At 37.8% G+C, this 16514-nt stretch overlaps 2 protein-coding genes across 3 annotated transcripts in view; one reads left to right on the forward strand and one right to left on the reverse strand.

Moving 5' to 3' along the window:
* LOC107700631 (cat eye syndrome critical region protein 5) overlaps window positions 1–7498 on the forward strand; it is a 16790-nt gene extending 9292 nt beyond the window's left edge. Inside the window, exons 3-8 of the mRNA XM_016502364.1 lie at window positions 431–543; window positions 1106–1199; window positions 2482–2515; window positions 3454–3628; window positions 4550–4738; window positions 6588–7498. Coding sequence (XP_016357850.1) covers window positions 431–543; window positions 1106–1199; window positions 2482–2515; window positions 3454–3628; window positions 4550–4738; window positions 6588–6987 — 1005 coding nt within the window. The 3' untranslated portion in view covers window positions 6988–7498. The remainder of the gene's footprint in view (window positions 1–430; window positions 544–1105; window positions 1200–2481; window positions 2516–3453; window positions 3629–4549; window positions 4739–6587) is intronic.
* A 1165-nt stretch (window positions 7499–8663) lies between these two features.
* rab43 (RAB43, member RAS oncogene family) lies at window positions 8664–15448 on the reverse strand. Of its 2 annotated transcripts, XM_016502370.1 has the most exons (4): window positions 15210–15448; window positions 14651–14966; window positions 12104–12287; window positions 8664–11427 (listed from the first exon to the last, which is right to left on the reverse strand). In XM_016502370.1, exons 2-4 carry the CDS (start codon window positions 14837–14839, stop codon window positions 11174–11176), a joined length of 627 nt encoding a protein of 208 aa, XP_016357856.1. In that variant the 5' UTR covers window positions 14840–14966; window positions 15210–15448; the 3' UTR covers window positions 8664–11173. The 2 variants fall into 2 exon arrangements, with proteins under 2 accessions (XP_016357856.1, XP_016357855.1); XM_016502369.1 differs by lacking the exon at window positions 15210–15448 and having other exon boundaries at window positions 14651–15165.
* Window positions 15449–16514: the final 1066 nt, after the last annotated feature.

Here is a 16514-nt window from a genome sequence, read left to right on the forward strand (position 1 = left end):
CAGAGGCGACAGAGGCAAGGAACCAAAACTCCATCAGTGACAGAATGAGCTAAAGCTCACGAATGAGCTCACGAAATAGAGCTGTTTCAACGGTAACCTCTGTAGCTAAAGCAGCGCTGCACTTTTAAACACTGCTTTATCAGGCACTTGCTTAATGCCGAGCAGTATTTACTGCGGGTTTTTCAATTCAGGATAATCAAAGACGGCTTTAATGATAATTAAAATAAGAAACCGTGTTACTGCCCATAGGAACTTTTTATTGTGGTTTATCGTCAAACCGATAACCGTTTCATCCCTAGAATCCTCTGGGTTTGCTCATGTTATTTAAAAAGTTTAAATACGATTTTTGTTACATGCTCCAAACCATAAAGCATTTATGTATGGTTTATAACCATTGATATGCATGATAATCTGCTTGTTTGATTTGTAGATATCGCAAGACCAAGTCATGATGTCTCACAGCCCTTTGCGAATGTTCAAGAAATATCACGACAAGCACGTTCTGGTGTCTGGACAAGGTCCTGTGCTCGACATCGCCAAAAAGTATCCTTGCCTGTCCAGTGTCTTCAGGTTCTTCTCTGTCGATCCGACGGCTGCATTTTAGTGAAATAAATATACAGACAAATAACCACAGTGGGATTTTTGGCCAAATCCTGTCGCACTAGTTCGAACAAAGCCTGAGTTGCTGGCTAGTTGTGTAACAAGTACTTGGATTCATGGCAGCAGGGTGAACAGCTAGCACACATTTAAATGAGCTAAACAAATTAAACAACTGTGATGCTTTTTATAGAGCCCACAGAAAACATCAAAGATTTAAACATGGATGTACATGGATGTATCTCTGGTCTGTGTGATTATGACGGTCTCTCTGACTTTTGCTGGCCTTTCCAGCATCTCCGCGATATTGTTAGATGTGACCGTATTATATTGATATACCGTATTATGTGATAGTGTTTACAAGCTTTCCACGAGGAATAGGATTATCGTAATCCTTCAAATCTCCTGTATTTGTTTGTGAATACAAATGGATTTGAATCATTAAAACAGTGATAATCACTTTTAGGTTCATCCATGAGTCAAATGAATTCTTGACTCACTGAATCAGTGTGGGCTTCACAAACGTGGTCAGTATCGACATGCTGCGCGAATCTTTCCCTCTGCTGGACATGGTGGATCACAACAGACGGCCCAAACTACCGGTAAGTCAGTAACTATACACGTCTTATCAATATTCGCTCTGCTTTGATTATTTCTTTTGATTATTACTTACTAAATGATGCATCACGAAATCTGAATTCTGGAGCAGTTTGATTTAACTTGATTGCTTTGGTACAATTCACTGTAAAAAAACAAATGTACACTAGCATTTAAAAGTACAGTTTCTTCTTAAAGAAATTAATACTTTTATTCAGCAATTGATCAAAAGTGACAGCAAAGACTTCTATTATGTTACAAAAGATTTCGGTTTCAAATAAATGCTGTTCTTTTGAGCTTTCTATTCATCAAAGAAACCTGAAGAATAAAATGTATCACAGTTTCTACAAAATGATGAAGCAGCTCAACATTGATAATAATCAGGAATGTTTCTCGAGCAGCAAATCAGCATATTAGAATGATTTCTGAAGATCATGTGACACTGAAGACTGGAGTAATGACGCTGAAAATACAGCTGCGCATCACAGAAATACATTACATTTTAAAGGGTAATGTGCTAATTAGCAAGTTTCAGGATGAATGCGACTGAAGTAAACAGTCTCTCAGAGAGGAGGGGCGGGGTCAGCAGAGCTCATTAACATTTAAAGGGAAATGCTACAAAACGGCTTGCTCTGAAAAGAGCTGATTCAGAAACATTAAAAAATCATACCAGCCCCAAACTATTGAATGGTGGTCTATCTAGACGTACAGTTCACACTGTGGAATATTGACAAAACATTGTAAATATCGGACTGCATGAAATTAATAACCGAGTAATTATTAATTAATTTTTAAATTCCATAATCAATGCTTTTTGTGTACTCAAGATAATTAGGGTTGTTGTAAGTTTGTGGTTTATACTCTAATAATACCTTTTTTTTCTGTAACCAGTTTTGACATTGATTCTTCTGGGCAGAGGTTTATGCAGTATGTGCATGTGTTATTCACCGTCAGGTCAGGTTAGAACAGGTCAAACATAAATGCAATGTGAAGAGATTGGCCAGTGGCAATGATATGTATAGGATAAAACACAAGCCCCCTTGTTGTAAACTGGACAAATAGAAGATTATGCTGAATTTGCAGATTTCCTGTCCTGTTTTTCGTGCATGTGACTGCGTATTTGAAGATTTTAAAATGGTTTGTACCTGTATATAGTCTCATAGTTTTTCTAAATCCCCAAACCTGTTGTTCTGTGAGGGAATCGGCTGCTGGATAGTTTATGAGATCGGTCAGATGACATATAATGGCAGATATGACAGAAACCGGATACTTTCCTTGTTGTTTCAGTCTTCGCCTGTGGTGAACCTCCCCAGAGTTGAAGGTAAGATATTTCTGGAGATAACTGGCTAGTTGTGGGATGTGCTGCGTAACATGGCATGGCTGTACTGTAACCATATATTCAGCTTTACCATGAAATCAAGATCTTTTTTTTCTTTTTTTTTGTGGAATATTGCAGTGTTTTTTTTTTAAACTCGTAGTCTTTAAACAAAAACGTGTCCTTGGCAATGACACTAACATGAGATCACAGCAGTTAACGAATGAGCCAATGATTGAGTCAATCCTGTCAGTCCCCACTGGACAAAATCTTTATTTTTCTTCACTCAAGAAGCGCTTTCTCTCAGATACAGGCTACACCACTATAGTAATGTCGACTTTAATTGATTCTTCACTGACTATTCTGCACTCTAGGTGTGCAGATGAGAATCTATTTTCTGTGAATATTTTTCATGAAACTGGTCTGAATGATTGACTAAATCTGTCTGATCCAGCTCAAAACGTTCAAATGTACATGTACACCAGAAAGCTTGTTATTATCCTAAACCACAATAAAAAGTTTGGGGTCTGTAATACTTTTTGAAATAAATAAATACTTTTATTCAGCAAGGACGCATTGAATTGATCAAAAGTGACAGTAAAGACATTCATAATGTTACAAAAGATTTCTATTTCAAATAAATGCTGTTCTTTTGAACTTTCTATTCATCTGTGAATCCTGAAAAATAAAATGTATAACAGTTTCCACAAAAATATTGTGCGGCACAACTGTGTTCAACATCGATAAATTACATTTTAATACATATTCACATAGAAAACAGCTAGTTACTGACCCCAAACTTTGAACGGTAGTCTATATGTACTTGGTATGTATTAAGCTGGAACCTGTATTATAAAAGAAAAATCAAACAATAATGCAATCAAATAAATAATAGCGTGAAAGACAGACAATGGCTTTAATTAGCCTCTTTTCTCCTGTTCTAGCTGTAGTTCTGTTTGGGGAGCCCATTCGATGGGAAACGAACTTACAGCTCATCATTGATGTCCTTCTCACCAACGGCAATCTGAGCAACGCCTATGAAACCACTCTCTCCGCTCATCTGCCGCTCTTGGCCTGTAACATGGATCTCATGTGGATGGCAGAGGCACATTCTGCAAGGTGATCAGCTCGCTCTAAATGCTGATTTATTAGGGAGACTGGGGCTAGTTGTCAGACTTTTTACACCAGTGAGTATTTCTAAGCAGAGGGTTAAGTCAGTTCCTGTATAGATATACAATGTTTAAAGTCTCGACTACAACAAACCTGTTTGGCACATATTTACATTTTGTGACACTATGCTCCAATAGCAGTTTTATTGTGTTTGCTTGTTGCATCATATCCATAAAGGACTTACAATCTCTTATACACTCTTAAAAATAAAGCTTCTTTATTGGCTCTGATGGTTCCATGAAGAACATTTAACATCCATGGAACCTTTATTGTTATATGATGGATCTCATATAAATACACATGCTGGTAAATGCATTCTGCTCATATGTGACCCTGGAGCACAAAACCAGTCATAAGGGTAAATTTTTTGAAATTGAGATTTATGCATCATCAATAAATCAGCTTTCCATTGATGTATGGTTTGTTAGGATAGGACAATATTTGGCTGAGATACAACTATTTGAAAATCTGGAATCTGAGGGTGCAAAAAAATCAAAATATTGAGAAAATCATCTTTAAAGTTGTCCAAATGAAGTTCTTAGCAATGCATATTACTAATCAAAAATTAAGTTTTGATATATTTACGGTAGGAAATTTACAAAATATCTTCATGGAACATGATCTTTACTTAATATCCTAATGATTTTTGGCATAAAAGAAAAATCTATAATTTTGACCCATACAATGTATTGTTGGCTATTGCTACAAATATACCCCAGCGACTTATGACTGCTTTTGTGCTCCAGGGTCACATATATACATATAGACAATGTAGGTATGATGCATTGAAGTGTAGCAGTAAATTGAGCAAAGCTACCTCCAGTGATCTGAGACTGGCCAATTAATGAATGAAAAATCTCCCATCAACAGATTCGGTCACGGCACTTTCATGGTGTGTTTGGAGAACATCTATAAGAAGATCACTGGCAAAGATCTGAAGTATGAGGCCCTCATGGGGAAGCCCAGTGAACTGACCTACCATTTTGCTGAGTTCCTCATTAGAGAACAAGCTACTGAGAGAGGCTGGAGGGCACCGATCAGATCCCTGTATGCTATCGGGTGAGACACATGCACAGTGTAATGGGCCAGTGTGGATGTGAGAGGATTTCAAACATGAGCTTGCAGACGAAACACAAAATCTACCCCGTGCCTACACTGCTTGTTTAAAAAAAGTGTTGTTTTATGCTTGGGATATTATTTATCATATCCAGTTTGCAGAGCAAAATATATAGTGCCATGCAAATGTCTGGCGTGTTTGATTTTTCCATACATTCCTTTTTTTTGACAAATGGTCCACATACATATCTGATCTAAGAATCATCCAGTGTGTCTGTAATTACATGAAGAGATGAAACATCTTAAGACACTTGGAGAATTTACCTGCAAAGCTACAGTATTGTGAAAAGTTTCAGGCAATTTTGGAAAAAAAAAAGTGAAGTAAGCGTGTTTTTAAAAATAATGCCATAGACAGATTTTATGTTAACTTCTATTAACTACATCACTTCAGTATTTGATATGACCATTCTTTAGCCTTTAAAACAGTTTTGTTCTTATTAAAATTGTAGTTTTGCAAGTAGATTTCTCCCAGCATGAAATTTGCACACTAAAGCAAAATATATAAAATAACCGTAAAAAAAACAAATATATATATATATATTTTTTTTAAATTTATTTATTTATTTTTTAAAGAATCTAACATTGATTTTGCACAGTACATGTCTGATCGTATTTATCTCATATGGGATTTGTGCTTATTCCATTATAGATCTAAAGCAAAATATATAAAATAACCGTAAAAAAAACAAATATATATATATATTTTTTTTAAATTTATTTATTTATTTTTTAAAGAATCTAACATTGATTTTGCACAGTACATGTCTGATCGTATTTATCTCATATGGGATTTGTGCTTATTCCATTATAGATGTGTCCAATCAAACATTAATCTCCCTTAAAAAAAAAAAAAAACTTTCTGTGTGAATGGAGGAAGGAATAGTTCACCCAAAAAGGGAAATTTGTTGGAAATGTACTCACCCTCAGGACATCCAAGATGTAGATTTGTAGAAATATTTGTAGAAATGTAGCTACAAATCTGATGAAGAAACAAACTCATCTGCATGGCCTCAGGAAAAACATTGTAGGGTGAACTACTCCTTTAAGGGTTACAACATATTTTGTGGACAGTAATATTTAGAGGCCAAGCACAGAAAGTTTGTAGATATCTTTTAGTTTTCTTGCTGAAAGGCTATTGCCTTCTAGAACCGTATAGCAGAAAGCAAAATTTGATGCCATTCTTGACTTTTTTACTCCTCCTTTCACTTTATTTCACTGGTGTAAAAATCATCAGAACATTAAAACGACATAACCACTGGAAACATGACCGGTGAAGTCATTCACAAAGCAACAGCTGTGCTGTGTTGATCTTACTCTTGCAAACATCTCTTTCCTTATGCAATTTTGAACAACTGAATAAATACATTTATGAATAAAAATAATAAACAGTGTTAGGGGTAATGCACTACAAGTAACGCGAGTTACGTAATCAGATTACTTTTTTTCAAGTAACTAGTAAAGTAACATTACTTTTTAATTTACAATAGAATATCTGAGTTACTTTTTCAAATAAGTAACACACGTTACTTTTTTTTTCCAATTTATTGATTGGCAGCTCTCCTGTCCCCATGTTGAGAGAAATCAGAAGATGTTACTGTAGCTCTAAAATAAATATGAATATGCATTAATTCATCTCACTCAAAAGTAACTTTCCCCAACACTGATAATAAATGTACATGAAATCAACCATGACAGAAAACAAGACAGAATACCAAACGTGTCTATTCAATTCAAGAAATTGACATTTTTAGGAATGAATGAAATCTGTTGCTAATCTTCTATGTGCAATTAGGGACAACCTGATGACTGATATTTATGGTGCCAACCTCTACAACCGCTACCTCGATGAACGGATGGCCAGGAAGTCCACCAAAGCAGTGGCGAACATGGTGACTGGAGCAGGGACGCCCGCCAGCGTCCCTCAGGAGGTGGACATGGACAACGGCTGGGAAAGTGAGCTTGCGTCGCCCTCCGCCACGTCCTGCAAGTCCATCCTGGTGTGCACAGGCGTCTACAACCCCCACATGGAGTTACCTAAAGACGCCAGCCAGTGCATCAAAGAGACCGTCTTCCACGGCCACCGCGACTTCCGCTTCGACCCAGCTCTGGTGGAGCCAGAGAAGATCGCCGAGGACGTGGACGCTGCTGTCGAGCTCATCTTTGAGATGGAGAAGTTCGGGACTGCAGTTTAGTGACGTAAATATAGTGGTGCTATTGATTTAATATGAACAGTCAGTGTGAATCCGCCTTCCCATTTTAGTATGTTTTATGGAGAAAACCTCCACAGATGAGCACAATGCATAACTGAGAAAACAGGAGCGATCATTAAAGATCTCGTGGCATTTTTAGCTTTACTGGATTGCATGATTTCATTTTAACTGTCAGGTGTTCGTGGTCCAACAGTATTTTTTCAGAAGCTCATGTGCATGTTCTACTCTCTAGTGTGAGTCGAGAGGCAAGAGAGGTCATGAAATTACACAGTGTTCCAGCTGTAGACTGATGTGGGGTGATTAAAATAAGGGCAAAACTGTGGCAGAAGCACAAAATGGATTGAATCTGTGACCTTCTGGAAGCTACTCTTCTGCACCCCTGGATTGCAAGGGCTATCAGTCTGCCTTTTTTAATAGACTGTGTCCTAGACCAGGGATCCTCAAATCTGGCTCACGAGATCCACTTTCCTGCAGAGTTTAGCTCTAACCCTAATCAAACACATCGGAGCAAGCTAATCAATGTCTTCAGGATCATTAGAAAATCACAGGTAGGGGAGTTTGATCAGGGTTGGAGCTAAACTCCGCAGTGCATTGGCCCTCCAGGGCAAGATTTGAGGAACCCTGTCCTAGACCATTAGTACTTTTATTATTTTGTTCACAGTTAGTTTAACATTGTTAAAATCATATTACAGTAACTTGCCATTTTAGCATTGCAAGTTGTTTGTGTAATACCTCATATTAATTCAACATGTTCCGTATTGTTACCTTTCGTTGTGCCATTATTACATAGATAATTGTTACATTGTTATGCCTCCATTCTTTTTTTTTATTAGGTTATTTATGTTTGTTTTGGTTGCTGTTACACTGTAACATTATGGTGAGATTTGCACTGAGACAAAACAACCCTTAGAAAATAAAAGCCATCCACTTTTTTTGGGGGGTGGGGGGGGTTACCAGTAAATGATCTTGTGCAAGGTTTACAACTCCAATATACAAATCTTCTAGTTCTTGAGGTAGTTGTGACCATTAAAGACGTGTTTTTTCCCCCCCTAAATTAATTAAACATTTAAAACAAACATAATTCTGTAGTAAATTCTTAAAGTCTTACATACAAGTTATGCTGTGACAGTTTTATTGATAAAATAATATAAGAACAATTTATTACCAAATACAAATTGATCATGTTTCTCAAAACATTTAACTGATTGACAAACAGCAAAACGCATAGTAATACCACGATGACAATACTAACAAACTACAACAATATTAAAAGGCACTATAAATTATCTGAAGAATGCTCGTCCAATGATTTACCTTCTAGTACATCTGTCAATATATTTCAGATACTGTCTTCTTTCACTCATATACCTCAACAATTCTGTATAATGAATTATTTTTTTCCAAACTACACATTTGTGAAACTAAAGACTTGACATTCTTAAAGGCTGCCACCATACCATATGTGTTGGTCAGTGATATATAAAAAGTACCAAACTGAGCTCTTAACCTTAAGAAGATATTGCAGGCAAATACAAATACGCTATTGCATGAGGTAGGGGAGTTTGATCAGGGTTGGAGCTAAACTCCGCAGTGCATTGGCCCTCCAGGGCAAGATTTGAGGAACCCTGTCCTAGACCATTAGTACTTTTATTATTTTGTTCACAGTTAGTTTAACATTGTTAAAATCATATTACAGTAACTTGCCATTTTAGCATTGCAAGTTGTTTGTGTAATACCTCATATTAATTCAACATGTTCCGTATTGTTACCTTTCGTTGTGCCATTATTACATAGATAATTGTTACATTGTTATGCCTCCATTCTTTTTTTTTATTAGGTTATTTATGTTTGTTTTGGTTGCTGTTACACTGTAACATTATGGTGAGATTTGCACTGAGACAAAACAACCCTTAGAAAATAAAAGCCATCCACTTTTTTTGGGGGGTGGGGGGGGTTACCAGTAAATGATCTTGTGCAAGGTTTACAACTCCAATATACAAATCTTCTAGTTCTTGAGGTAGTTGTGACCATTAAAGACGTGTTTTTCCCCCCCTAAATTAATTAAACATTTAAAACAAACATAATTCTGTAGTAAATTCTTAAAGTCTTACATACAAGTTATGCTGTGACAGTTTTATTGATAAAATAATATAAGAACAATTTATTACCAAATACAAATTGATCATGTTTCTCAAAACATTTAACTGATTGACAAACAGCAAAACGCATAGTAATACCACGATGACAATACTAACAAACTACAACAATATTAAAAGGCACTATAAATTATCTGAAGAATGCTCGTCCAATGATTTACCTTCTAGTACATCTGTCAATATATTTCAGATACTGTCTTCTTTCATTCATATACCTCAACAATTCTGTATAATGAATTATTTTTTTCCAAACTACACATTTGTGAAACTAAAGACTTGACATTCTTAAAGGCTGCCACCATACCATATGTGTTGGTCAGTGATATATAAAAAGTACCAAACTGAGCTCTTAACCTTAAGAAGATATTGCAGGCAAATACAAATACGCTATTGCATGTAAAATGGCTCTGGTTATTCATGCTTACTTGAGATGTAACAGCAATTGATGTTACTTCCAAATTCATCGGTGCAATCTTCTCACAAATTACACATGGTACAATATTATCAGAAACATGTTTTTTTTGCAAGTTTAAAAAGCTAGTTTATTATACTCTATTATAATTTAATTTAAGGCTTTGTGGTACTAAATGAATGCAAAACACAAAATAGCAATGCCCATGTGACATCTATAATAAAATGTCAGTTCAAAAGGGTTGCAAGAACAGTCTGCATTTTTAAAATTTGCCAGTTTATAAAAAATGCCTACGTTATCACAAAATAGTACATAATTAGAGTGTAAAGTAACCCATCATGGCAGCCGTTCAACACACTGTATTCAAACCAATTTACCCTAGAGAACTGCATATGGCCACTCATTTACAACAGAACCTGGCTACCTTCATTATTGAATGCACTCTTAAAAATGTTGCATTTTTTAACATTTTTCTTTAAATCTTAAAAACGTTCTGAAAACATTGGCAAAATGTCTTAGGACCGTGGCTGTTGATACCATGCTGAGAATTCAGGTCAGTCAAGTCAATGGAGAATGTGAGATTTCTGGTCATGAACCCAATAACCTCTACAGAAATTCCCTTCTGTGGAATAGAAGTGATTTATTTGTCTCTGTGTTCTGGTGCAAATGTCCATTTCAACATTTTCACACTACCACTGCTGCATCTGCACTTGAAATCTTGAGTAGCTATAAAATGTCGAAATATTGATGACAATGACTTAAGCCTCGCTGAGCCGTTGTTACTAAAGGTCTTGAAACGGTTACATAACTATTAGGAAGATTAAGCAAGTGGCAGTGGACCTTAGTCTGGCTAGACGACACATTTCATTTACTACAAATGGAATGCGAAATAGTTCCGTGTCGATCATACAGATGACAAAGCGTTAAAATTATGTCCACTGTCTAACCCTCACAGCCTCGTTTCATTTGCATCAAATAAATGTGGTATCTTTCCCGGATAAGCTCCACGGGCAACCAAAACATACAGTACAAAACTTCTGCTGAGATGTACGTGTCACATACTGTACATGTGTAATCTTAACAGCTGGTCCAACAAGCGATAGGATATTTTATCAACAGCTTGGTTTCTATTTGTTAGTTGTTGCTCTAGGAAGCCCCGCCCATTGTGAAATCTCATTTGTCCAAAGTCTTGCTACACATAACTGCACATTAAACACCAAACACGACCTGATTGGCTGATTGTGTCACGTCGCACAGCAATTTTGCGTTCAATGGAGAAACAAATGGTTTCTTACTGGAAACTTCTTACTGGGTTTTGAAAATAATTGCACATAAATTCTGGCTGGTTATGATTTAAAAAAAAAGCGTGGCAATTTTGTGCTTGCAATCAAACTGGTCTCTACCCAGCGTCTTCACTGTTACGTTCAACTGTAGGTTTATAAAATCACATGGTGCTGTTTTGTGGGTCTTTTATAAGCCACTCCTAGAAATGTATCCTCAGTGTCTCCCGCTTCAAATTCAGCATCTGCTGACAGGACCCAATTTATATAACTGAGTGAGTGGTAAGAACCAAAGCTTTTTATTGCTTTCTGAACAGTCATCAACACCCACATCCCCAGACCTCATTGGTCACATCCTTGCTGTTGAGTTTAAAGCTGTCCGTTACATTTTCAGTGAACATGGGCCCGCCATGTCTGAGAATGAGCTCACTGGCCATTTTGTTAAATGCCTCTTCCACATTGCTAGAGTCCTTGGCTGAAGTCTCGATGGCACTAACAAAATCCAGCTGATGAGCCATGGTCTGTGCATCCTCAAGTGGAACTTCACGCAAGTCGGTCAAGTCTGATTTATTACCTGAAATGCAAAAAGAATTGAATAGGGCTTAACAGATTTAATCAAGAGACTTTCCTAAAACAGTTTCTTTAGAGGAATAGTTCACCCCAAACAGCACATTTGCTGAAAATGTGCTCACCCTCCGGCCATCCCAGATTAGGATGAGTTAGTTTCTTCATCAGGTTTGTAGAAATGTAGCATTGCATCAGTGTCTCAGCAGTGGATGCTCTGCAGTGAATGGGTGCCGTCAGTATGAGAGCTGATAAAAACATCACAATGTTTTGGACTGTTTTTGCTCGGAAATGGTCCTTGATCTGGTCAGATTTCTCTCCTGATTCAGACAAGATGGACTTTTTCACTGGAGAATTATGGACTCGATTTTAGTTAAAAACGTCTTGATGGATTTGTTTCAGCTTTTGGCTGCACAAGACCTGATGGACTGGAGTGGTGTGGATTATTGTGATGTTTTTATCAGCTCTCATTCTGACGGCACCCATTCACTGCGGAGGATCCATCGGTGAGCAAGTGATGCAATGCTACATTTCTCCAAATCTGATGAAGAAACAAACTCATCTACATCTGGGATGGCCTGAGGGTGAGCACATTTTCAGCTAATTTCAATTTTTAGGGTGATCTATTTCTTTAAAGCAATTACAATTCATAAAGGAAGCATGTCAGACACACTCACTGCACTCACCAATTAACAGAGGAACAATGTTGGAACCCCCATATTTCTGCACATCCTCCATCCACTTGGGCACAGACATGAAAGAGGCTCTCTTTGTGATGTCGTAAGTGATGATGGCACCATTGGCGCTGCGGTAGTAACTCTGTGTGATCGTGCGAAACCGCTCCTGTCCAGCTGTATCCCAAATCTGTAACTATACCACAAAATATTTATTGTATTGTACTACTATCGTGCTTATACATTGCACCCACTCTATATTAGGTGTCTTTTTAACGAATATGTACTTATTTACATTGAAATTGTATGTACAATGTACTCATTATCACTAATTCAATCTGAAGTTAACAAATTACAGAATTGGTCATGCCCAACTCATCACTACAATGATGATGTTTGCTGTTGTTTATTGTAAATGGAAACCACTTTTAGATAGTAAAGGATTATAAGTTATGCAGAAACTAGGCAAATAATCTTGGCACGGTAAAAGACATTAGACACGGCCTCAACACACACAATAAAAAGTGCTGACCTTCACTGAGTCAGCCAATGAAACACAGTGAGATTTCACAATGGAGTCCCATACTGGCTGAGCTAGCATCTGGACCAGTGTCACGCCGCTGCTAACAGGACCGTATTTAAGTGCTCACTACAGTACCAAATGAACACAAGCTCATTATTTGAAAGGAACCGGTCTATATGAAAATGGCTTTACATTAAGCTCTTCATATAACATGACTGACGGTTTTGTATGCAGTATCTATGAAAAACTGACGTGCAATGTGCAAAATTTGTCTGTTGCTTTGTTTCACAATGCTCTGACCTCTGTCTGCTCGACTTTTACTTTTGACTCGTATCGTATTTATTCATCTTTATTTGAAGCGCCTTTCCCAAGATAACACACGTACATCTGCAAGAGGTTTGTTAAAGGGGTCATATGATTGCTGCTAAAAATAACATTATTTTGTGTATTTGGTGTAATGAAATGTGTTTATGCAGTTTAAGGTTAAAAAAACACATTATTTTCCACATACTGTACATTATTGTTTCTCCTCTATGCCCCGCCTTTCTGAAACGCGTCGATTTTTACAAAGCTCATCGGTCTGAAAAAGCGAGGTGTGCTGTGATTGGCCAGCTATCCAGTGCGTTGTGATTGGCCGAATACCTCAAGCGTGTCACGGAAATGTTACGCCCCTCACCATACTGTGATGCCTGTAGCAACCACATGTGACGACTCCGGGCTGGACTCCGCTTCGTCCACTGTGAAAGCCGATCCGGCGATCCACAGCGCGAAGTTGTAGTATTTCCTCAGCGTCCAGCACGGATGAAGCACACAGCGCCTTCACGACATGGCTGCAGCGGCAATAATACGACAGCGAGAATAAAAGTTACACCGTCTTTCTTTGCGTGAACATTTGGGCGGCGTTATGCAAATCTTCCCACATAGTGATGTAGATATGTGGGGGCGTGTTAGAACGAGGCGTTTTAGGTAGGTGTGGCTGACTCTTAACTTTTATAAAGAATATCTCTTTGGATTTGAGACTTTAGTCTTTGCAACTTTACAGATCTTCTTTATGCACCAAGAGCTTGTAACACTCCAAAGAGAAAGGAACAATTGAAATCACATCATATGACCCCTTTAAAGATCTGAAAAGCATCTGCTGTGTACAAGCATCTGATAGACGTCTTTAAGATGTCAGTTTTACATACATTCTAAATCATAAACATCTTATGGACATCTAGACGTCTATTTGACATCTGATAGGAAACACGTCCTATAGACGTATTGCAGATGAGCAAACTCTCTCAAAAATGCGTCTTGCAGACGTCAAACAGGTCAAATACTATCAGGAAACAATATAAAACACAGAAAATTCATCAGAAAATACTGAGGGAAAAGATTAGTTTTTAGTTGAGATTTGACTAAACTACCAACACAAGCCCAGGTAGACCTCCATGAAGAGTCTCTGTTGCCAAATCCAGCAGAATCTACTGTCCGTGTTTTGGCTTATGCTTATGAATTTTCCAACCGTGTTATAGAATAATGCAGTTTAAATGTCCATTAGTCTCAAGCAGGGACTCCACAGACGGTTTCAGTTAGACATTGTTTACAGCTTAACAGCTACCTTGGCTATTGCATAACTGTGCAATAACACTGTGTGCCAACTTTAAGCCCTAAAGCCAACAACTAACTTCACAGTATTTTCACTTTCATTCTTCCACGTCTTACGTGTCAACGTCGCAAGGAAACGCTCTTTCTTCCTATTAAAATGGTTAATACGATATCTGACAAAACATCAGTTATTATTAAAACTGCGATGCATTAATCACCTCTCAGCTTTACAAATTAACCACACACACACAAAAATGATTCGAATGAAACCCTAAATGAATGTGATAAGGCTTACAGTAATAACAATAAACGTACTAAGGAGATTTTTGGTACAAAATGTGGATTTATGGGGAAACTCCGACAAGCTGTCGCCATGAAGAGAAACTGAATGAGCTCCAGAACCATAAGACACAGCTATACCGAGCAGCTCGGACTGCAGCACTAACCTTAACCCGCTTCCCGTGGATTTCCAGCGTCTTCATGGTGAAGTCCACGCCGATCGTGTTCCCTTGCTTTTCGATGAATATCCCGGTCTTGAAACGCTGAACCACACAAGTTTTGCCGACACCGACATCTCCGACAAGAACGATTTTGAAGACTAAATCGTAGCTGTCGTCAGAGTCCAGCAGTGACATGCCGTTAGCCGTGCAGCGAGTGCTCACCGATAAACCGATACTCGGTGCCTCCGGTTGTTTCGCGGGGACGTGAGTGACGTGGAGACACACACACACACACACACACACACACACACACACACACCACCTGCACGCGCTCGACAACGCGGAAGAGCTCAAGCACATCAGCGGCGCTGCTTTAGGTGTCTCAGAGCAGCGCCTGCCTGCTTCACGGTAAATAAACAGAATGAGGAGCTACTCGCTGCACTAGACATCAGATAGTTTCACCTCTTTATCGCCGGAAAAAAACTATAACGGTCACGTTATAACGAACGAAACAGTGACGCTATGGATGGAATGGTGACGTCGGCGTCCAGTCGACCAATCGCACCTGCACGCGCTCGACAACACGGAAGAGTTCAAGCACCTCAGCGGCGCTGCTTTAGGTGTCTCAGAGCAGCGCCTGCCTGCTTCACGGTAAATAAACAGAATGAGAAGCTACTCGCTGCACTAGACATCAGATAGTTTCACCTCTTTATCGCCGGAAAAAAACTATAACGGTCACGTTATAACGAACGAAACAGTGACGCTATGGATGGAATGGTGACGTCGGCGTCCAGTCGACCAATCGTAGACTTTGTTTATGCCCACGTCACCACGCTGCAAGGCTTTTCAAAACCAGAGCCGTTGAGAAACAGAAGAGTTGCGACACGCTTTGATCTCGCGGTCACGTGGGCAAATGAAGCGTATGTTTCCATCCAAAGATGCGAATTTAGTGTGTGTGTGTGCTTGTGTCTGTTGAATTTCTGGCTCTGATAAATTCATATGCCCATTAAACTGTGCAGTTTAATACCATTAACTATAACGCGTTTCATAAAATACAACTACTGGCCAGATTCCCGAGAGGTAAACTAATGCGTTAAAATGCCAAAACCTGCTGTAATCTCCTCAAGTCTCTCTCAAAGTCTTTTGTTTTCACAAACAAAAATTTCTTAAGAAAATACCTACTCTTAAAGATTTATTATGTGAAGTAGAACATTTAATCAAATCACTAAGAACAATTAATAATAAAAAAGTACTTCTTTTTTGAAGAAATATGATCTGTCATGTACCATGATTGATACCTGCTTTGCTGTGCCCTTCTTCCTTTTGTTTTGTTCCTTCCTTTTTGATGAATGTAATGATGCATTGTGAGAAATTGACTGTACTTGTGTAATACGTGCTTTTGCTGGAAATGTTCTGTGTTTGCTTATGTTTATAAAAACTGAAATATTTGTACTTGCATATTTTGCAATAATAATAAAAACTATCCAAGTATTGGTGGTCTTGAATTTGTGTTGAAATGTGATTGTAGTCGTTATAGAGTTATTTAACCATCAGAGGTGCATAATCAGCTACTACTTTTTATTGTTGGAAAATTATATTTACCCAAACTTTCCCCCTCAAGAACAAAATATGATCATCATGAATGTATTTAAAAGACATTGCTTTTGTTTAAAATGTATTGAATGCATAATCTCATTTTCTGGAAACACTCTTCAAGAAAAAGGTGCATTACTAAATAAGCATGAGCTCATCTGTGCAAAAATCCCATGACGTTTTAATTAATAGTAATTAATAAAGATTACTACATAATCTATCCCAGTAATAATTATAATTTTAAATGTATTATTTAATTAAATAAAACTTCTCCCAA

Source organism: Sinocyclocheilus anshuiensis, unplaced genomic scaffold (genome assembly GCF_001515605.1).
Source record: "Sinocyclocheilus anshuiensis isolate Anshui unplaced genomic scaffold, SAMN03320099.WGS_v1.1 scaffold1706, whole genome shotgun sequence".
NCBI lineage: Eukaryota > Metazoa > Chordata > Actinopteri > Cypriniformes > Cyprinidae > Sinocyclocheilus > Sinocyclocheilus anshuiensis.